The sequence below is a fragment of the Echinops telfairi genome, unplaced genomic scaffold (genome assembly GCF_000313985.2).
Source record: "Echinops telfairi isolate 266 unplaced genomic scaffold, ASM31398v2 ScPeMD7_5592;HRSCAF=6446, whole genome shotgun sequence".
Lineage (NCBI taxonomy): Eukaryota > Metazoa > Chordata > Mammalia > Afrosoricida > Tenrecidae > Echinops > Echinops telfairi.
The window spans coordinates 19,976,162-19,999,307 of NW_022109491.1; the positions used below are offsets into that span (position 1 = coordinate 19,976,162).

A 23,146-nucleotide genomic window follows, 5' to 3' on the forward strand; every position below is an offset into this window, starting at 1 on the left:
TCGGCATTTGTTACCAGATCTAATTTTCAGAGAACCCAAAACCAACCCTAGATTTTCTAAGAAACTTCATATGTTTTTAAATGTTGACAATGAATTCAATAGGGGAAAAGTAAACATTACGGCTCAAATAAAAAAATACTGTGAACCACCAATGGGGAACCCTTCCCATCCGCGTGCACCCCACAATTGCCCAAGTTCTCCCCACCTGCAGAAGCCCCTGCAGACATAGGAAGAGGGTGTCAGATCCCAGCGGGGTTCCCTGCTGAAGTGGGGAGGCTTTCTCTGTCCTGCAGGAGAGCCTGAGAAAAAGTCTGGAGACAACTGGCCATCTTGTCTACAGGCGACAAGATCTCCCAAGGAAGCCCTCCCCAGTCTACCCCGACTCAGAAGCCCGAGGCCTAGAACAAACTCTCAGAGGGCCTGCATTCCGTTTCATTTCTCTTTATTCCCAAACAGCTTAGTTACAGATTCCAACCCTCCAAACATAACATCTGGGCAAGTTACGAAGATTCACAGCCAGCTTGTCAGGGCACCTTGCCAAAGACACAGGGGATAATCTGGGTTCCCGGGTATCTGCTCTCTGTTGGGGGAAATCCAAGAACAAGTACAACCACAATCGCAACCCACCCACCCCCACTCCCACCCCCTTTAAATAAAGTTTTGGGTTTTTCTGTTCCTTTTATTTAGTTTTCCTTTTAAATTGTGAATTGTTCTCGACGCCTTTTCTCAGCATTCATGTCTGTTGTCAGCACGTCTTTCCTTCCTGGTGGCACTAGTGCGCTGCTCTGCAAGAAGAGAAACACGCACAGTCAGGGCTGCACCCTCCTCTGCGGCAGGTCCTAACTGGTAACAAGGGAGACCGAGGCGCTTTCCCGCTACAAGGTCCCATTTCTAAGGGCCGACTCATTCCTCCACTGACTTGTGTGGCTATGTCCCCCTCACTCCGCCCAAGGAAGGGAGCGACCGCTAGCTCCTGGCTAAAGCTGACGACCACCTCAATGGAAGCCATGACACACACCTGCTGGAGTGAGCTCAGGGGGAGGGATGCAGACATAGATGGAGATGAGCAAATTCCAGGCACACCTCTCACAGTGCAGGGCCAACAAGGGAGTGTAAATTCCAACCGAGTGAACGGAGTTTAAAGAGTGCTCAGCCTCGGTTTCCTCGATTGCGGATCTGCACATCAACCAACCACCACGCAGCCCTAGGAAGCTCGGAGAAGGGTTTCCTGGCCACGCGCTGCTGAAACCTGCAGCACATCGCTGCCAGGCCTCCCTGCTCTCGACAATGGTCAGACTGAGCAGCTGGCCCTCAGGCTGGTGCTCGAAAACGGTACTCCGCTCACGGAGCATCTTTGGGAGGAGTCAGACAGAGACCTCTCCGCTTCTTCATTCCCTTTTCCTCTGGCACTGGAGGAGGCGGGACATCAAAAGGACAGTCAGGTGGGGGGTGGGGCAGGCACCCGGGTCATCGTGAGCGGACAGCCATCCCCAGTGGCAAGGACGAATGTAATGACAATGTTCTGTACCAGGACAGGCTCCAAATCGCTACACAAAACAGCTCCCAGGGGCATGCACGGCCCGCCACGGACCCTGAGGGCTGAGTGGCTGCCTGAGCACCCTGCCCAAACCCAGAGGCCCCTCGGTGTACTCAAAGTCCTTTGGCGAGTAAAGCCTGAGCAAGGACAAGAGGAGCTGAAGGGCACCACGAGTTGCTACCCTGGCGAAGGCGTCACACCCCATTTTGCCTGCTCAGAACAATTTGCTCGGCCTCTTTTACAGAGTGTTTGGCTGGTAGGGAAGCCAAACTTCCTGAAGTATAAAGGGCCTTCAAAAAGCTCATGGAAAAACAGAATGCCTAGAGAACGAAAATTCTCCAAAACTTTTTGAAGTCCCTCCTCCCTTACGGTAGGGCCCAACCCACCCTCAGGAAAAGGACAACAGTCCAAATGACCCAATGACGTTCCCCTCCCTCAAGCAGCTGGACTTGGGGGTGGGCAGGGTGGGGAATCAATCCAGGGCTGTTTCAAAAATTTCATATTCAGCAAAAAGGACAAGGGAGCTGACTAGTTCCGAAGGCAAACCTCGGCTAGAGCAACTACCAGTGAGGCCAAGGCTGCTGCCGGCCGGGCTGGGGGCTGGGGCAGGGACCACTCTGGGGAGGAAGTCTCTATCTTGACGGAGGAGGTTCTCACGCCGCTGTGGAAGGTTATCAGGGCTCAAGGGATCGTCCGTTAAGAAGGGTGAATTTTCACTCTATGGAAGGACACCTCCGTTACACTTGAGAAAACACGGGTCATGCCACTCTGTGTTCAGGGCTAGGCGTTTCTGCTTCTACGCACAGGTAGGTACGAGAGCTCTACCGCGATGTGAAAATCCCATGCCCCACCCCTCCTCTTCCCGGCTGGTCTGGGACAGGGGTCAGCGCACTCCAGCCCGTCCCCCGTTTTTGGTAAATGAGGTCTATTGGGACACAGCCAGGCTCCTTTCGTTAGCTACATCCACGGCTGCTTTCACATGATGGTGGCTGAGGTGGCCTTTGCCACAGAGATCACATGGCTCACAAAGCCCAACATACTCTCTGACTCTTGTTCAGAAGTCTGCCCACCCCTGAGCTGAGCAATGAATTCCAGGGTCGCCCCTGCTCTCTTCTTCCCCGCCCTAACATCTCCCCATCCCCATCTTAGGATACAGGACAAGTACCTGGAGGCAAAACAGGCAATACATTTACCTTGACGTTCTAGTGCCTAGAAAGCTGTACTGATGCTGGCTTTGATCTGTGGCCATCACAATCGAGAGCCTCCCACACCATGCGGCTTGGCCCAACTAGAGGCTGGTGCTACAAAAAGGCTAGAATCGGTGACAAGGTGTGCCAGGATTTGCCACGAGGCCATCGTTGAACGAATTTAGACCTTCTGAATGAGGCAATCTTTTAGGAAGCCCAAGGCTTGCCCTGTCTTATCCTCAGCTCTCTACCTCCTGTGGAGCCGTGAGTTAGGGGATGGGGGTCTCTAAATAAGTACCCTATGAGGTCCAAGGGAGGACGAAGTCTTCACATAGCCAAAGCCAGGCCCAAGTTGCTCTACTGCAAAGCCAACTCACTGGCTGGATGGACACCAGGCCGTTGGCCCTGCACCACTAAGTTGGAAATGGCCCCAGAACTCAGCTGGGGCTTTGAGAGGGCTGGGGCGAAACTAGAGAGAGCACCAACATGCAAGGAGGCGGGCAAGTTGGGCAAGGGAGCCTGCGTCTGGCACGAGTCCGCCCTCCATCTTTACCGTAGTGTCCTATATTTTGCCAATCTACTGCTCTGCTCTGCAGCGATCCTGCCAAAGGAAAGAGGATTGAGAATCAAGAAAGGACAGCGAGAGGAGAAATAAGCCCAGGAAAGAAAGGGCCAGCATCCCGCCAGGGCTCCCCTTGGGGTCAGTGATGTTCCCGGGGGCAGAGTTAGAGTTAGCTCTAGGACATACAAAGACAGCAAAAGAAGCGGGGTCTTCAAGTGGGTGGGTGGGCTGTGTGCGTGCGTTGGGTGAAAGTGGGAGGGGTGAGATGGAAGGGGTAGTCACTGATTCTTTTGGAAACCACCATCCTTTTCCCCAGAAAATTCACACAATCTTAAGATCCCAGATTACTAACTCCTGCTAAGCATCTCGAAACCAACGCCTTTCATGCCGACTACCCCGTGCTCTTATTTGACTGGTGCGGGCATCCTCCTGAAGACAGAGAGCCCAGCAGGACACAGCCTCCGGCTCCCTGGCCCAGACTGGCTGCTGCAAGGGAACAAGGCTCTACTCTGGGCAACAGCCGGGTTTCCACTCGTTCCCAGGTGACGTGCTAGGTAGGATGCGTGCACGCTGCCCATTTCCAGTAGCCACGACTGAACCACCTCAAACTGATGTGCAGCCCTGAGGAAGACGAGCTGGCTGCCACTGCTGGGGCTGGTAAGGGACGTGCTCTGGTGGAACCAGGCCGCCCAGCAGGACCTTCAGGGTGAGCCTGATCTCCAGGGAGAGGACAGGCAGAGAGCCCAGGGTGGAGACTCAGATAACGGCAGGACGTCTGACTCTGCCGCCTACAATGGTCTCCGAGAAAGCCTTTCTCGTGTCTGACCTGCTCCGTGGAAAGCCACTGCACACTGCAGAGCTATGCTCTTCAAAGAAAGTCTTGGGGAGGAGAAAGCAGAGCATGCCGGGAAAGGTTTACTTCCAAAGATGACAGCAGCTGTGACCTTTTCTTCCCGGCCTTTGCGTGGCCGAAATCGCCCATGTTCTAACAAAGTCAAATCAATGAGAAACGCCCGTATGACATTTAAGTTTGCCTGGAATTCCATTTCGAAAGTCAAGCTGCCAGCAAGCAGCCAGCACACAGTGGTCCAACTGCTGGTGTGACCTCGAGGTGGTGGAGTTCTCTGGGCACCCAGCAGGTGCACCCTACCCTGCTGGGGGACCCCGGGCACAGGTCTGAGGAAAGGCTCCGGCCACCTGTCAGGGGTCAGGGAGGAGGCCTGGGGCGCATCCTCTGGCATAGCACAGAGAACACAGCCAGCAAACCGACAGTCTTCAGTTGCACATCTTCTGCTTCAAGGAATTACACTCCTCCCTCACTCCAGTGTGTGGGGACCCTCATGTGTACAGTACTGCAGCCGTAAGACATTAAAACTGATCGCCCTGGCCTTTTCTGCCAGGATGGCTTCTGTATCAGCTGGGTGATGTCCTGAGACTCACCCTTGATCACTTTGCCACATATCTTTGTCCAAAGAATTAAGGAGAGCAGAGTTGACACAGATACTTCTAATCCCACTCTGGGCCCGGGGCCCCTCCCCACCCTTACCTCTTGATGGCCTGCTGGGCCAGCATCCGGTTGCCAGCCAGAAATGTCACACTGCCCAAGATGGCCAGGTATTTCAGCGTCTGGAACATGTTGAGCTGAGTCCAGTAGACATACATGAGCCCCAGCATGGCTGCAAGAGTGACGTGGGAGAGTGGTCACAGGGCACAGCGACAGCCCCGGGGACAGGAGGGCAGGGAGCAGCAGCAGCCGGAGCACGGGGAGGGAGGTCTAGACTCCTCGCCAGTCCCTTTGTCTGAAGCCTAAAGGACATCCCACAGCACATGTTGTTCTGTCTCACCGTGGCGACCGGGAAGTCCAGAGGTGAGACTCAGAGCCCAGCGACACGGGATCTCTCCCCACTTCTCTGCTTTGTCCCTGGAGTTTTGCTGGGGGTTCTATTCGACAACGACGGCAACAAGCCTTTCTTTCTGGAGTTGCCCTATCTGGAACCCTTTCAACTTTCCAGATACTTCGTGACAGGAAAAACGATTTCCTTCTCATTACAAACTGTTTGAAAGGATCATTTGCCACCTGACTAAGAAAGCCCTCGAGGAGAACTGAGGTTTGGTGAACAGGGCAGGGTCGGGTGGGCACCGAAAGTTCTCGGTTAGAGCCACCGACTTTCTCAGTCAACATTCGCTCGCCTGTCATTCCCCATGCCCACCAGGGCTATGATGAGAACCAGCCAAGGACGTGTACACAGAGGTTGAGTTAGAAAGAAAAGTCATGGCTTTACACAAATTCATATTCAGGTTCTGTTTGCACCCAGCCCTGAAGGGCTATTGCTCATATCCAGTTCCTGGGCTGGAGAGAAAGGTCGCCCTGTCAAATCTGCCCAGAAGGCTGACTGATGAGCCACAGCAGGGGTTGGTGACCAGCTGTGAGAGGCCATGGACATTGCAGGAGGGGGATTCAAGTTGTGCATGTAAACTGCATTTGACTACAATTTCAAAGGGGCTCACTTGGGAACCTCTTCAGAAACCAGGGACACAGATGGCTATTCCTAGAACATGCCAAGAAATTCAGAAAGGCTATGGGGTCTCAGAAAATAGCCAAGGCACTGCCAACCCAATAGCATCGCAAGCCTCTGAGCTGAACTGCGCTGTGACTTGGCGGTCTCAGGAGGACGAGGCAGGCCAGTATGTCTGGCCGTGGAACCAGCTGTTTTCTATTACCATCCAGACAGAGCCGCCAGGAACCGTGAAGATGGATACGGTGGGGCAAAAATGACCTTTGGAACCTGCATTCATGCTCTTCCGCGGGGAAGATGGCTCAATGTAAAGTTACAATAGGTGAGTCATCTCTGGAAACGAACAGGGCTATTAGACAAGGGCGAATGGCCCAACATAATGACCGCTGTTCTACCCTGATGGGCCGAAGAGGTGTGTCATCACACGTAACTGTCCTAAAAGGCCCGGAGGAAGTGGGAAATGTGATGCTATTAAGTCATTATAGTTAATAGCTTGTGGGTCTCCTGAGCAGGGTTTTTTGGTTTGTTTTTTCCGTGTGTGGGGGTGTGTGCGTGCGCGTGCAGGTTAAATGTCAGAGTAGGTTTGACAGAATCAGCGGCCTGCGGTGCTTACCAGCATGTCCCAGGTGAAAGATAATTGTGCTCGGAGCAAAAGAGAAGTTGGAGACGTTGGCACCGATCCGGATCCACTGAGTGACGAGGAGAGAGAGATTAAAACGACATTAGACCTTGAACGAGGAGGCCTGTGCATGCCAATGCTATCCAGTGAACAGCCGAGGGGCTTAAAACTCGGGATACACTGGAAGGACAGCGATTTTTCCCAAGTGACAACCACCCTATTACAAGTCCTCAGGAAAAACTGTCCTCCTCTTAAACCCCCCCCCTTTTTAAAAAAGGCATCCCAACACCGGCTGGCAAATGTTCTCGTGTAGCTCAAACCTACAGCATTCTTACTGGCCACACACCCCTGCGATTGGAACCACCAGGCTTCCGGAATCCCGACACTGGAAGGGCACAGACTGCGCTCATGAGAAGGGCCTGCCACCCCTCTGCTTCCCCCAAGTCGCCGTGAGATGAGCGGCTGGCAGCTGGCAGGGAGCACACACGTGGCGTGGGTTTCAGGCCTAATTCTCATCGCTCAGAAAGGAGTGCAGGGGCCCTGAACCCATGCGGCACGCCGCCTAGATTCACACCAACCCAGAATTATGCACATCAATTCCTTAGTTAGAAACACAGGCAATCCTCCAAAGTACGCTCTAACGAGCTTTCCATACGCTTCTCACCAGACATTATAGGTGTTGCCCTTTTTAAAGTTCTCACACACTATGCTGACCCTTGCCTTGCTCACTCAATAATAAGGTCTTGATGATCTCTCATATGTGTACCTACCCAGTTGTTTTAAAAACTGCCCATCATTTCCATTGCTTATTGACGGACCATAAATTACCAAACACTTGCTTTAAAGAGGACTTCTAGGTCGTCTCTAAGTGTTTTCGTTCCAAACGGTCCAGAGCGCACCACCTCCACGCAGTATGTTGGACGCCCCACCAGATCTGGGTCTTGCTTTGTCACACCTGACCTCAAGGCAGCACTTGTACGGGGCTGTCATTTTAACGGCCACTCCGTACTTTCTCCTGTGGCTAATGGACCCGTTTACGTGGCTGCTTGGGGAACTTTTGGTTATTCTGAAACTTTTGACCCTAGGCTCAGGGACCGGCTGCCGGGCCCCTCTGAGCTGCACTGAGGCCGGAGCACAGAGCCTCCTTTGGAATGAGCATGTGTGTTGAGTCCGGCGTCAGACACACGCTGCCCATGCTGATCACAGCTACTCACCAGAACAAGGAGCAGGAGCAAGGGCGAGAGGATCAGGGCGGTGAATGTATTGGACACCACCGTGGGGGGCCTCTTCTCAGGCTCTCGGAACAGGTGCTGCCATAAAAAAAACACACGAGAACACTTTAGAATATGCCCTTCTCAGCAGGGGATGCCCTGGAAACGCCAATGCCAGGAAAAGGCTCCTGGCAACAGGTAGCCAGTCACTTGGCCTTCTGCTGCCAAAGACCCCACGTCAGTCCTGGCTCCAGTTGGCCAACCCTTTTTTCCTCATGGCCATTTGGAGATCAGAAAGTACAACCTGGCAGGAGGCGGCTGGGGTATGGAGGAGGGCATGACCCTTCGAGCCGAGGCTCCAGGCTTCCTCAAGCTTCTGCACCCTGAGGTAGGGTGGCATGGGCAGATGCGGCTCCCCAGTAAACTAGCTAATCGGGAATAACTTCCTCTTGTCAAGTTTTAACAACTGAGCTGCACAACCCTAACTCACCCACCCGTCCCAGGCCCCCAACTCTCACCAACCCACTGCCCCTGAGCAGATTCCCACAATGACCTTGCGCAGGGTTTGAGGCTGTCCATCTTGACAGGAACAGCACTCGGGCTGTCCTACAATGACCGGAGGGCTGCACAGAGAGCCCGGGCGACTGGGGTGCTAGGAACGAATACTGGGGGTTCTGATTTTGTCTCTAGCTGCCTTCGCAGGTATCCTGGTGGTGCGGCGGGCCAGGCACTGGGTGGCTGACGGCAGGGTTGGCAGCGGGAGAAAGACCAGCCGGTGCTTCTTAAAGGCCCAGGCCTCGGAAACCGTCTGCAGCAGTTCTGCTCTGTGTCAGAACGGAGGGCGGTGAGTTTGGTTTGGGGACCTGCTGTCTGGGAGCTGGTCACTGGGTCCCTGTCTTTTCAGCTTTAGGAAGGAACTGACATTTTTGCTGCCACCCACCCGCTGTCCCCTTCCGGTTCACGGGGTGGGGAGGACGAGATGACAAAGCATTGCATAAACATAACGGTCACGGAAGAACCAGAGAGTGAGTCCTGGGCTTGCTGCATCCTCTCTAGGGGGCCCGAGCCAAATGGCTTCTTAGTGTGTGCCGGACAAGCCCCGGAGGACGTACCTGGATTTCCTGTTTGGGTGTGAAAAGGTTCTTGGACAGGACAGTTGATGGCGCATCTTCTTCTGGGAACCTGACGACCACGTCGGCCTTAGGAAAACAAGAGCACGCCCTAAGGGTACAGGGCAGCAGCGGGCGCCTCGCCTGCCTTACACCCCAGACCGCCACTGAAATAACGCCAAGCAGTCCATTCACGTCGGGACTACCCATTAGTTGGCGAATGGGGGCTGTGAGAACTTCCAGAACAAAATTAGGTTATTTGTTGAAGATGCTTTTTAGAGCCAGGGCTCCAATTTTCTACCTGGTATGGTGAGCCCCATAGAGCTGCCTAATACAAAAATCCCAGCAGGCGGCCATGCCGTTTTCGTGGCTTAGTGGCCCTGGAAAGCGTGATGTAGTCACACAAGAGAGAAAGGAAGCCGTCCTCTCATACAAAATGCAACCTCAGGTTCGCAAAAGAAAAGGGGCCTTGATTACGGCATGGGAACCGGCAGCTGCCCCTTCGTCTCACAAGGGGAGCCGGTCGTCATCATCCCGGGCAACGATTCTGCCTCTGCTCACCTGGTCACCCTCCTGCCCGCTGCTCTCCACAGTCAAAGGAACCACTCAGGTCCACAGGCTCAAACAATTCTGGTAAAAAGCTGATGAGTCTCCTCTCTTCACACAGAGCAAAAGCGAGAACACGCACGCAGGCAGGCACACACACACACGAAGTCTGCTCCCCAGAGAACTTTTATAGAAATTCACACAGCACTAGAACCCAGGAGAGGGCACATTTAGACTTCACTCGCTTGCTCACTCACTCAATATTAGGCACCTGTTGTGTGCAGGCCATATACATGGCCCTAATGGTGACACTACACGGTCCTTCACCCAGGCTCCTTCATTGCCTGGGGTGGCATCCTGGCCGAGCTAGAGTGAAGAGCCCGCCCCCCCTGTCTGTTGGGCTGTTGGCAGGGCAGGGCAGGGAGCGTTTAGGCACATACCACATTCCAAAGGATGGGATTCTTCAAAGTGGCATCTCCGATGATCAAGTAGAGGGTGTAGGTGCCGGAGGCAGAGTCAAATTCAGACTTCCTTTCGGAGGGATCCAGTTCAAACTTGTACACGTTCTTGCTGTCGGGCTCGGCGACAAACACCACTTCCTGGCCAGTCTTCTGGTTATGAAGTCGGACGAATGTCTAGTTGGACCAGTGAGAAAACCTTTCATCAGATCGGTTAAAAACTCCCTGCGGGCTGGGCCCAGCAGCTCATTCTGGGACTGGCCGGCCCTGCCTCAGAGGGGAAGAGCGGCCACCCGAGCTGGCTTCCAGCTCAGATACCGTCCTGCTGGTAGGAGGCAGGAAAACAGCTCAGAGGTCCAGCCAACTCTCAACTACTTGGAGGGTGAAGGCCCAGTTTGTGATGATTTAAGCTCTTTGCGATGGCTGCAACTTCCGATTCCTGCCAGCCCTGTGGGCACGTTGCTGCCCAATTAACTTCTTCACCAGAGGTGAAAGAAGGGAAATGAGGTGCAACTGTACGAGGCCCGTCTCCGTTTCCCAGTGCCTCCAGCTGAAGATTTACGAGGAGAAGGTCAGCACTGACAGCCAGGCAGTGTTCTCGGGCGCCCAGGCCCTGTAGACAGGCAAGACCCGCTCCCCCAACTCGGGCTGGGCAGGCTACAGAGCCTCCTGAGCCTCGCGTTTCCCATCTGTATGACAGAAAGACTAGCTTCTACAGGGGCCGGTTCCACAGTAACGTACACAGGGCATTTCTCTCATGGGAAGCCTGGTACACGCTCCCTAACGAACTATCAGCAGCAGCCAGTACTAGGACCACATTGTAACCAAGACGCGCACCTTCGACGCTGGTTTGCCAACCACTCCCTCCCTCGGGAGAAAGTTTCACAAGCAGCTGCTGCGCCAACTTTTAAAAAACATGTTGCTTAAAAAAATTCACATTGCTGTTAAAAGTAATACTAATACTAACCACGTTTAATCAGGTTGCTATTAAAAAAATAACAACAGTGCATGTGCAAAACCACCTGGGTGGCAAAGGAGCAGTGCGCGCAGACATGCTCGGCACCATCAGCTTGTCCTCTCGGTGTCTTACACATGAGAATGGCACGGAGACTTGGCGTGCACGCAGGGCTTTTCGTCCAGACGCCGAGCTGACAAGGCAGGCGGCCTCGGCTGGTTTCACTGAGAGATCGGCAGGCTTGGACATCCCTGGCAGCACTAGGGTCACCCAGCTCTGCTGACTCCACAGAGAGCACACAGACCCCACTGTTCTACTCCTGGGCCATAAAGAACCACCTCCCGAGCATCTAGGGGCAGGGACCTGGAGATGGGAAGCGTCCGACGACAGCAACTCCACAAGAATGGGCTTTAAGTGCCCAGGGGGGGTTAGTCTTCCTCCATCTCAGCCACAGCCGAAAGCGGCCAAACCATCACAAAAATGTCCTTTCCCCAGGAGGTGGCTGAGGCCCAAACCAGAGTCCTAGATGAGACAAATATTCTGTTCAAGTTGTCTTTCCTTGGGTACTTCCCTTCTCCCGTCTCCCTGCAGTAGCTCCATCCCACCAATGCCGTCACTGTCCTTTGTCCATGGCCTTTCCTCGCCGTGCTATTCCGGGTGGCAAATGCCATGCTGAGAAGGCACTGGGAAATTGCTAAGAGGCTGAAGTGATTAAAGGTTAGCCACCCGTGGGTAAGTGCCCCGACACAGCACTCGGGCGTTTGGGCGTGGAGGGGAGCACAGAGCACAGCAGAGGGGGACAGTTGTCCTGGGGCCTATGGACACATGGGGGGGGGGGGGCGGCAGCCGCGAGAAACAGAAGTGAGGCTTCCAAGCAAGCCCACTGCCCCAGAAGCTGCCCCCCAGGAAGGATACAAGCCAGCTGGTTCCTGTGTAAACAGAAGGCGCCGAGACCCAGCCTTTCCTGGTCCAGCCTTCTTTCCCATCTTGCCGGGAAAGCATTTAGATGTCCCTTGACACGGCAACACCTAGAGGTGTGCCCAGGCCGGGGTGAGCAGCGACCCCCATCCAGAAAGATGGCAGAGGCAGGGGCTCGGGGTAGGGAGACAACAGGTCAGACTCTCTGGGGAAAGATACTGTTAAAAATGTTTCTGAAAGAGTCACCGTCACGCTCTTAGATCTGGGAGGCAAGACACCGATTGCTTTCCTGATACAAAGCAAGGACGAGGTTCCCACAGAAGGGAAAGCCTGCTTTGGCCAGCAGAAGAAACCTACACTGAGTCTGCTGCCTGGGGTTCCCTCAGCCATACTTGACTTCAGTATTTTCTAGTAGAAAGAGAAAGGCCGCAGTTTCGCCAAGTCCGTCTTTTCAACTGCAACTCATGCTTAAAGAGAGGATGGCCTCCAGGCTCAGAGAGGGCAGCATGTCATGTGGGAGAAGCACAAGCCAGTGGAGCTGGCTGGACTGTCTCTCGGGGCTCACGAAGGTCTGGAAACAAGGATCCAGGGCCCCGCCAGCCAGGGCCATGCTCCACACCACTAACCCCAATGCACAGTCACACTGGGGGTCGGGAGAACGGCCTGGGCCTTTTCCTGACCTGGTGAGGAGTGAGTTCGGCCCCAGTGTTCACGTCGACCAGCTGGAAGAACAAGGCGAAGTTCTGATGGCTGTCTGCAATGAATGTGCCCTTGGCTCTTGCCGGGTAGGTCACCCTGAAAGAGACATTCAGACCAGAAGTCTTCAGAAAGACACGGATACACAGCTCTGACAACAGGCAGGGAACAGTCTTCACTTCGTGGTTCAACCCTGCCCCTCCCACTCTAACACTTGTCTGGTGGGTACGGACCAATGCGTGGAACCGTCTGGGGCCCGGGGACCAATGGCGCTGAACAAGGCCGGGACTGAGACAAGCACAGAACAAGCCTTCCCCGGCCCGGGAAAACGCCCCACGGGGATGCTCGCACTTCTAGTTCTGGCTTCACGGGCCTAGAGAGCTCTGCTCAGGCAGGCTGACTCCCAGGCAGCAGGGAGGGCACACAGGCGGGCTGTAGAGCCTGCACGGGCAGAGGGTCCAGGGTCCTTGAGCAAGGTGGGGGACCGGGGACACAGAGGACAAAGGGCACTTTCCACCTTCTTTTATATGATATTTTGGACATCAATTCAATGTCCTTTTCTACCTGGAGTTGAGTTTGGAACACTGAATTTTTAAAAAGGTACTCATAGATTGACCTTGAGAGACGTGAGAAAAAGGCAGAGCAGGGCCTCAAACTCCTGGGACAAACAAACGCACGCCTCTGACTTCCTGGGTGGGTGAGCCCAGAGGACTCCCAGCCAGACTCGACTGCCCTGAGATACTTTTTATATCTCAACAGAACCCAGCCCGAGGTTACCCTGTAACCAAACAGAAGGAATATCACCCGGAAGCACTTGTGCTCCCTGACACAATGCCTCTGTGAGACCAAGAGTCCGTGATGACTTTCAAACCAAGATGGGAATGTCAGGGGGCAAGGGAGACCAGGTGAACGGAAACACAGCCCCCAAACCAGAGACACCGTGAAGAGTTAACCAGTCACCCCAAGCTGGGGACCTGCATGGCTGTGCGCACCCTCCCTAAGAGCACAATAAATGATGGCTTAAACTCCAACCACCGGGGAACTTCCTTTGTAACAAGGCGAGGCAGACTCAGAAAACCTGCTCTGTCCCCAGGATGTGACGCTGAGGTCAGGGGCAAAACAAACCCAGCGCTTCATCAGAAAGCACATGCTCAGAGCATTCTCACAGGCACTACTCCACCAGCGCACTCGCCCCCACTCTGACCACCAGCCAGAAGCAGAAGCCCAGCGGCCAGCCCTCCAGGACTTAAGAGCATGACCGGCTTCCTTCCGGGTTCTGGCTGCTATCTCCTTAAGAAGGCATGCATGGCCACCCCAACCTAGTGCAGCTGGGTGTGCACACTGCCCAGAGACCTGGATGCCCCTGTCCCAAAAGACCCGGGGGCAGACTAACACATGAGCTGCCCACTGTCGGGAGCCAATGGTTCTCTAGAAGCTAACCCTGAAGTCAGCCAGCACAGGGCTGGGACTGGTAACTGGTGGCTCCATGAACTTGGGAAGGGAACAAAGGTCCCAGGACATGTATTTTTCATCTCAGTTATAAGGACTTGAGAGGCTTCCAACTGATTTCAGAGCCACTTGGACCAAAAAAAGTTTCCATCAGACCACTGAAAGCGAATGGGACTGCTCCCACAGGGCATCTGTACCAGACGATCAATCGACACACTGTCTCCTTCACTGAGGAAGCCTTGTCTTTTTAAAAGATAATCTGAACAGGACACAGTTGAGTGATACTGAGGCCCGCTCCACAACTCATCGGGGCATGTAACAAGTTTCCTCATGGACTGAACACTGTTGTAAAACAATCCCAACTCAGTTTGAAGTGCCAAGTCCAGGTTGGTGCAACACCAGGGGAGCTACAGCCACTTCAGCTCCAGGGGAACTGGGTCACTGATGACACAGAAGCGACATCGATGGGTGGGGGGTGGTCATGGCAAGTGGAGAGGCACCTTCCTCCAGCTCTAGAGACGGCGCTCATGTGGCGACTACCTACCTGGTGGTTTTAGGAGCGATGCTCTGGTCCTTATCCACAGTGGAGAGATCAACATTCGTGATGCCAACTTCGGTGGAGATCTTGACTCTGAGCTACAGTGAGACAGAAGAAAGGCACTGAGCGGCACCAGCAGAACACGCTCAGCCAAAACGTTTCGCGCTTCAAAAGTAAGGCGAAGCCTGCAGAGCCCTGGAGCACGAGTCTTCGGTGATGGTATAAAATGGACCCAGACAGGCAGTGCTTGCTGACAGAGGCTTACAACAGCGGTTCTCAACCTGTGGGTCGCGACCCCTTTGGGGTCGAAGGACCCTTTCACAGGAGTTGCCCCATTCATCACAGTAGCAAAATGACAGTGATGAAGTAGCAACGAAAATAATGTTATGGTTGGGGGTCACCACCACATGAGGAACTGTACAAAAGGGCCGTGGCACGAGGAAGGTGGAGACCCACCGCTGTAGAAGCAATACTGTGCCTCTTAGACTTCTGGCTTTTTCCGTTTCTTTTCTGGCCTTGGTGAGATGAACGTATATTTGAAAAAAGAACAAGATCTTGTTCTTAAGTTCTTTAAAGTAAGTAAAGGGGCGGGGTGGGCTTGGGGGGTTCGGGGGAGTTTTAAGCAGTAGTCCTCAAATCATTCAGATCAACAATACTCAGTTCTGTGGTGAGCCAGGGTCGACTGGGCGTTTACTCTGGAAAGGCACTGCTCTATCAAGATGAGTTCATGGCACCCACAACTCTGCAAGGGGATTATGCTCTTCCGAGATGAAGACATGAAAGACGAGCGAGGGGAAGGTGCTTGCTCAAGATTAGTGGCAGAGCTAGTACTTTAAGCTCCAGCAGTTAGACTTTACCTGTGTTCTCAGACACCTCGTTTTAGGGCTTGCCACTAACGCAGGCTCCACGCAACATTGCCTGCCTGAGAAGCTATGGAAGTTGCCTGTCTGGTTCGTGCTGGGGCATGGGGTGAAACGGTACTTCCCCACCCCCAGGGGCTTGCTTTGGCCCACAGAATCTGAGCAGTTCCAGGTGGGAGCTTTCAGACTCTATGTTTTCCCTTCGCTCCTTCAGCTGACCCACTAAAACACCGAGGATAGCCAGGAAGTGAACTTTTGTTGTTTTAAGCCACCTCCATGTGGGCTGTTAGCCACCTGAACCAGTCCATCTCACCCTGGGTTTAATTCTTCATGCCTTTTTTATAAGCATTCTCCCCAAAAGGAGCCAACCAATGCCAGTAAACCAGAAATTTAAGAAGTAGATGGAAAATAAGTGCGAACCACAAAGACTGAACGCATAGCTGAAAGCCTATTCATGGGAGATTTGGGGGCTAAAACTCTAAGATGAATGTGAAAATGGTGCAAACCCAAGGTGCTTTTTCTGTGCAAACCTATCTGTGAGCTTTCCAAATATTTGATAGGATTGAATTTAATGCTTAAGGAAATCCTTACCAAATCCATTGGTTTACAAAGTCTGGTTTAGGGAATAGAGAAAGAGGAACAGGCAAATAAGTGAAGGGCAGCTTCAGCATTTTTCCAAAATGCCCTATCAAGGTATGGCAGATTCAAATCAAGGGCAAAGAATACAGATATTATCAAGGAATGCCTTTTAACAGCTTTCTCCCCTGTCTCCATAACAACTATTTTGTGACAACAGCCTGTTATCACGCTGAATAAGGGTGTTCTGTTTTGCTTAAAAAGAAAAACTGAATGTAAGAAATGTATCATCAGAAGCGCTAAGGCGATTACCTCCTGTTTTTGAATACACCGCCACTTATCTGGCAGCATTACCACTGCCTGTGGCTGAGCCCAGGCCACCGGGTCAACTATGGCAGCTGGGGGTCAGGTCGGGGAAGAGGACCACCACGTGGAACAGACCCTGAGAGAGTGAGTGAGCGGGGAGCCAGCCTCTGCTTGGGGTCTTTGGGATCGGCACTAAGGAAACAGCTTCACAACCCAATAAGGACCGGGATCAGAACAAGCCAGATGGAGCCTAACCCCAACATTCCACCTCCAGGGCAAGGCAACCTTGAGGGGAAGGTTCAGAGCCGAGGTCTGATGAGGGTACTGGGTTTCAGCCACAGCTCCTGCTGCAACCCCATTGCCTACCTCCCCCGGTCCCATCCGCAACACAGAATGCAGGGCTGTACAGAGATGGCAGGGTGCACTTCAAGGAACACAGATGTGCAGAACAGAACTCGGCAAACCCAAATGCTCCAGAAGCCCAATCTGCCCATGGCGGGCTGCTGGTGGGAGGTACAGCACGCGTGCAGGACCCATTTCGGGCAGCTCTCCAGTTCAGGGAGAAGTGGGAGATGAGCAGCACTCCCTGTAATGAAATAGATCTGTCCTCCCAGCTAACTACGCTGCAATCTTCATCAGCATTAACTGGATAATTCCCGCATCACTCATTCTCCCCAGGACTGATTTAAATGGTAAATGTGATCTTGAAGTGATCACGGTCCTACCTAAATTGCACATAAGCAGGAGACCATTAAGCCCATTTGGACCCATCTATGTTCTGGAGTAATTAAAAAGGACAAGGGGGATGGTAGCTGCAGACACAGAGATGTTACCTCCTGCTTTCAAATACACACAGCCTTTCACTGGCAGAATTATACTTACTGACACTGCCTTTCACCGAGTCCAGGCAGCAGGGAAAGAGACAGCCACCAAGCAGATTAGACCCCTGGGGGAAACCTGGAGGCTCTACTTTGTGACAAAAGAATACAGCCATTTACAGAACGATCCTTTTCGTGTAAATAAAAAAGCATACACCCATTCGCTGATCTATGCACCCTCTTTTTTTCCCCCCTAAAGGATCCGCAGGCAACGGTTACCCCTGAATTCCTCTGAGGAGAGGGTCTGAGAGGCTGGGAGCAGCTCTTATATTCCATTGTAACCTTTCTATGCTTAACATTTGGGGGCCCTATGTTTTTTGTTTTTAAACTAGATACCGAGGAACTGAAATGGTAGGTGGAAGGGCATATATAAATCATTGTTTTTAGTAATGTGGCTTCTTTATTTTGCAAAAAGAAGAATGAGAAAAAAAGATGAATGGTTCACACATGTATGAGAATTTTCTTCCCCCTAAATCATGTGTGTGTGTGTGTGTGTGTGTGTGTGTGTGTGTGTGAGAGAGAGAGAGAGAGAGAGAGAGAGAGGGCCATATGTTTTTAAAGCATGTTTTCCTTTTAAAAAAACAAACAACTGAAATGGGTTATACGTGGGCAATGAGACCGCAGGCTGTACACTTACTTTCTTCTCGACAAACTTTTCTGTCTTAAAAAGGTAATTAGGAATGAGGAAATAGGACTTCTAAAACAACGAAGCCTCCACTTCAGCAGAGATACACACAAATGTTGAAAGATGTTTAAAGGCTTGTCTCAGGCCCCGCGCAGCCTGTTAAGCCTACGAGGGAGCTTTGAAAAGGTTCATGGAACAAATCCATTTCGGCACAAATGGTCGGAAGCCCCTTCCTTGTAACTAAGAAGGCCATCAACTTTAGGGTTTCCCATCCACATTCTGTCAACACTCAGCCAGTGGGCAGCCCCTAAAACCTGCTAACCAGGCGTCAGCTGCCAAGCTTGGCTTGTACCAAAGGCAGCCGGGCACTCGCAGGCCACACAGACCCAGCGGCAGACGGAAGGGGCCACGGCAGTGAACTCTGGTTCGCAGGCAACCCTGCCGACAAGGCGGCCTCCCTCAGCTACTGCTCTCTTGGATCCTCAGAACCGCTGGGGGGCTGCCCTGGGATGGAAAGTGTGCGGAAACAAGTTCCTGTGTTCTCCCCAAACCGCACTACAAATTGGGTCTCTGGAAAGACATTCAAGAGAAAGGTATTTCTGCAACTCTTGTAAAGCACATTGAGAATTAAAAAGTATCATAATGCGCCCCCTCCCCCGCCTCCCCTTTATTTTCAAGAGTCCGGGGTAGGATTCCTGCTGGTGAGCGGCTGCTTTCTGCCAACTAACGCGGCGGGCCACTGTCCCTAAGGGCAAAGGAGAATGGTTCCCTCCCTTTAAACACAGGCTGGCCCCAATGATGGACGCATTCCTTTGCTGCGGCTTTTGCACATGAGGCAGAACTGTTAGATACAGCACAGCGCCTACCAGATTACCAGTCAAGTGTGAGTATGTCACACGCTTTCCTGTGGGTAACGTTAGTAAAGGGGCACTTCCAGATACACTACCACATCTGTAACAGGATCGTAAGACTCGTGTTTGGATCCGTCTGAATCACTGCACCCACTCTGCATTTCCCATGGAACAGGCAGGATTCCTAACCATGGGCTGTCCATAAGCTGACCGTCTGTAAACTGAGGTACAACCATGCCTGCCTCACAGTACATCGTGCTGGCCCTTTCTTGCCTGTGCTGCAAACCACACACATCTCAAAAAAAAAGAAAGGGGAAAAAATGTTTTAGTACCAGGAAATGCCGCCTCTCTGGTGGGAGTAAAAGCCCTCCTGTTTCGCTCATTATTGTCAACATGATGGTGCATTAGGGGCAATTAATGCTAATGACAGCTTCCCAAACCCATGCTTCCCCTGACAGCCAATGTCAATGAGCACTGCTCCACGGCGTTTATACCAAACCGCTGTTAACATGCTCTGACCCACGCTGAGCATCATTTCTAGGGAGAATAAACAGGATCCGCTGACCTGCTCTGAGCCTCTAAGTGCCACTATTACTGAAATTACAAAGTAAAATTGGCAGATATAAAAGGGGTCAGAGCTCACACACTTGCGCCGCAAGTTCTAATGTAATGAAAAGGGGAACGAGAGGTTTGCAATGTTTATTCCGTGGGCAGCCATGACCTCGATGTGGGGAAGGGGTGTTATTATTGCAGAAAGTATAGCTACCAGCTGTTTCTGCTCTTTTCTACTGAGATTAGTTTTCCAAAAACCAGGAAAACACTTGGACAAACAGGAGACTTGATGTTACAAAGAGCCAAGCTGTTCAGAGTTATCAAGACAGGGTAGTGCTGACATAAAGACCAAAATGCAGATCAACGGAAGCGAACTGTGCGTCCTGAAAGAAACTCTTTCCTCTATGGTCAACTCTGGAAAAGGTGCCCAGAGCATTTGAGCTGGGAAATAACAAATTGTTTCTGCAAATGGCAAGGGGACACCTGGATACTCACATCCAACAAGAAGAAGCTGGACCCTAATGAACATCATGTAAAAAATCCAACTCAAATGTAGAAGTCTTCAAAGGAACACAGGAGCAAGTCGTCACAACTTTCCATCAGCCCCCGTGTCCTAGACGGCGGGGTGACCAGAGCACCAACCACCAAAGTAAGAGACGCATGGAAATGACAAAACTGACGCTGGCGTGTATCAGAGGACGCCACCAAGAAAGGATTGCAGCCCAAATGTTTGATACGCGGTTTGCAGCAAGAACATATGAAGGGGCTTCAGAAAGTTTGGGGAGACAATCCATATCTTTTCATTCCATTTTTAAAATAAATGCTGAAGCTCTCCCATATAAAGAAGTCTTACAAATCAACCCTAGAAAAAGACAAATAATTCCATTTAGAGATTGGCCAATGATCTGAACAGTCATGTCCCCAAAGATACACAAATGACCAAAAACACATAAAAGGTGCTTGTCATTAGTCATCATGGAAACACAAACCCCAACCATGAGGAGATTCTACTTCACGGGCGTGATCATAAGTATTGCTGCAGAAAGGGAGAAGCTGGAACTTTCCTACCTTGCTAACCCACTGCTGGGTCGGTCAATTCTGACTCACAGCGACCTCATAAGACAGAGTAGAAGTGCTCCCTCGGGTTTCTGAGGCAGCACCTGCGAGAACGGTGTGGACCAGGCCGTGGGTCGTTTTGCCGTCCACAGGACTGCTCTGAGTCAGAACCAGCTTGACAGCATCTAGCAACAAATCTTGACGGAAGCGGACAGCTTCCTCTTTCTCCCACGGAACGGCTGGAGGGGAGCTCCGATTGAGCCAGGCAGTGCTGGCGGGAGGGCAATGGGGCCGCTGTCTTGAACAAGTTTGCCAGTCCCTCAAACAGTCAAACCCTCCGGCAATGGGGAGCCCATGAAATATTCAGGCAGGGGAACAATGTGGTGACATCACCCTAACGGCACTCAGAGCAGGGGCAGTATTGCAGACAGTGGGAAAGGACACTAGTCAGAGACCACCGTCGCAGAGAAACGCCGGGACTGAAAAACAAAGCACACGCTGAGCCATGCGGGGAGAACAGAGGCAGCACTTGGAGAATGGTCAGCAAAGAGAGAAAGGGGTTAAGAACAACCAAGAGGTAGGTATGAGCTTGACACTTGGTTTGGTGCACTATTATCAAGACAGGAGGGTGAGGGAGAACCAGATTCCAGGGCGGGGTGGAGGGGAACTGCCATATTAGAATTTTAAAGGTTCAAGGTATCCACCACACTAGTTCCTGTTCAGATTTTGTGCTACTCAGACATCTCAGACCCCAAAAGGTCAGACATGATCCAGAGACACAAGAGGCAAGAAAACAGCCTCCTTCCTGTCAAATGTGTCATCTATTTTTAACCCAGGTGTTTGATTCACCTGGGCTAAGTAGTGCCCCACTTTCTGAAAAGGTCAAACTGTCTAGCTGCCTGCTCTTTGCCGTTAGAGAACGGAGGCCACAGGAATCAACTTCCAGAACTTCCCAGGGGCCAAATCTGGGGAAATGTGAACAACGACATGGAGAGCCCGGAAGCCGCACTGTGACAAGGCATTTCAAAGAAAACAGACGGGAAAGGAGGAAAAGCTACTTCTGGCAGCAGCATGCCAACCAGTGGATGCAGAAGGAAGGTGGGAAAGACAATGGGGAAAAGATCACCCTTTGGTGAACGCCACAGGAAGGGGTACAGGCGAGCGATTACAGGCAAGACTCACCGGGGCATCTGCGGAGTGTCAAGGCCCCTCCCCCAAGGTGGAGAAGCAGGAACTTGACTGCAGAGAACTAGCAGGCTCCGCGGTCAGCAAGAGATCAAGGTTCACGGCACCGGTGAGATACCCGTTGCATCCTGCACTTCCTTCCTGGTATGATACCCCGAGGGGGGCCCCACCTCACTTTTGGAGAGCTTTGGTCAAAATGTCTGACCAACTCAACCCGAAGGGCATTCTACAAAGCAGCAGGCCAGTACGTCTCAAAAACCTCCAGGCCATGGGAGGTGGACACTCTCCTTAAGTAAGAGACCAAATGGGCATGACCACCATAGGAGGGACATGTGACCCAGGAGCCCCAAGAGCCCCATGAGACAAATGGGGAAATTGGAATGAAGGTCTATCGATGAGTCGATAGCATCGTAGCAACGCTAACTTCCTGATTTGTGTACTTTGATCATAGTCACACATGGGATTAACATCTGGGGAGGCCAGACAAAGTGAAGTGTACACGGGAAATCTGCACTATGTTGGCGATTTTACGGCAGAACCACTTGAAAATAAAAATAGAAATGATTTTTCTAGTTAAGAAAACAAAGGTGAAAAACGCCCTCTGACAATGAAGAGAATGTTTATTCTTTCAGGAGAGGGCACAGGGCCACTCCATGGCCGGGCTGGCAGCCTTGTGACAGACACAGTTTAGACAGGGTAGCAGAAACGCTGAGACATAGTGGCTGTGGTGGCGGATGAGAAAGGCGACCACGATACTATGAAAGGCCCAGCTGCTGGAGCTGGAGCCTGTATGCACCAGAACACCCTAATCAAGCTGGTATGTGCAGTCATAGGCTAGGGGCTACGTCGGTTACTCTAGCCCTCCGAGCCTCATCAATGAGGTAAGACTAGCTCCACCCTCTCTCAGGGTTGTTGTCAATACTCAGATAACGTAAACAGAAGGAGTGAAACGGGGACCCCAAGCAATGGGCATTCAAGAAAAGGGCCATCCTGATGACCATAACTGCGAGTAAGAAAGGTGAACCCAAACCCCACCGTGGCTTCGGAAAGCAGGGACTGTGTGTTCGTCTTCAACAAACTCCTATCCAAAAGGTTAAGCGCTAACACGGTAGCTGTGGGCCCAGTGGGGTAAATGTGGATTAGCTGGGAAACCGCTAATGTGAACTACTTCATTCCCACCAAGCAACAGAGAAATGAGGCGCGGCTTTCCATCATCACATCTACAGGGATGTTCAACCCAACTGGGGTCAGCGAACCATCTGAAGCACGACTCATCGTGAAAGAGAGCCAATTTTCGGGTGGGCTCTACCCAGATGACCTTATTTATAAGGTTGCATGCCACTTGCCATCTTTCTTCACCCAATTAGCACGAAGCGCCTTTTAAAAACCTCTGAGGACTAGCACATGAAACACTTTACTGATAGGTTGGCCACGCTAGACTTGGCTTTTCTAGTCCCTAAATTTCTTATAAAACAATTAATACTCTGATGCCAGGGGCTTAAGTGGGGAGCATATGTTTTAAGAATGATGAGGCAATGAATGTACAAATGTGCTTTACACAATTGATGTATGTATGGATTGTGATTAAGAGTTATATGAGACCCTAATAAAATGATAAAAAAAACCAATACTAATTTAAAGGAAGTAAAAGGAAACCAGCAATGACTAAGCTCTTGGTTTATAGTCTTGGCTAAGTCTCAGACAGCAGAGTTCACACTCCTCCCTCTCTGAATGTAAAAGTAAAGCCATCATCCTGGACCAGGACTGCTATACAGTATACGCACTATGCCTTTGGTCATTTCCGTGTTTCTACCTGCGTGACAATGGGGATGACAAGAAAAGCACCTACCAACATTGGGCCTCCACTCAAGTACTCCCTCAATGCAAGAATACTTTCTTCCACTAAATTGGCATTCTATGATACTCATCTTCCCGACACAACCGCTGAAGACAAAG

At 51.9% G+C, this 23,146-nt stretch overlaps 1 protein-coding gene across 2 annotated transcripts in view; it reads right to left on the reverse strand.

The window, feature by feature from the left end:
• Positions 1–425: 425 nt before the first annotated feature.
• RPN2 (ribophorin II) overlaps positions 426–23,146 on the reverse strand; it is a 53,890-nt gene continuing 31,169 nt past the window's right edge. Inside the window, exons 10-18 of one of the 2 annotated variants that reach the window (XM_030887071.2) lie at positions 14,308–14,399; positions 12,299–12,413; positions 9,728–9,922; positions 8,745–8,831; positions 7,636–7,731; positions 6,416–6,491; positions 4,833–4,962; positions 3,278–3,325; positions 426–785 (exon numbers count right to left, since the gene is read on the reverse strand). In XM_030887071.2, coding sequence (XP_030742931.2) covers positions 773–785; positions 3,278–3,325; positions 4,833–4,962; positions 6,416–6,491; positions 7,636–7,731; positions 8,745–8,831; positions 9,728–9,922; positions 12,299–12,413; positions 14,308–14,399 — 852 coding nt within the window. In that variant the 3' untranslated portion in view covers positions 426–772. The remainder of the gene's footprint in view (positions 786–3,277; positions 3,326–4,832; positions 4,963–6,415; positions 6,492–7,635; positions 7,732–8,744; positions 8,832–9,727; positions 9,923–12,298; positions 12,414–14,307; positions 14,400–23,146) is intronic. The other variant, XM_045295257.1, reaches the window with a different exon arrangement.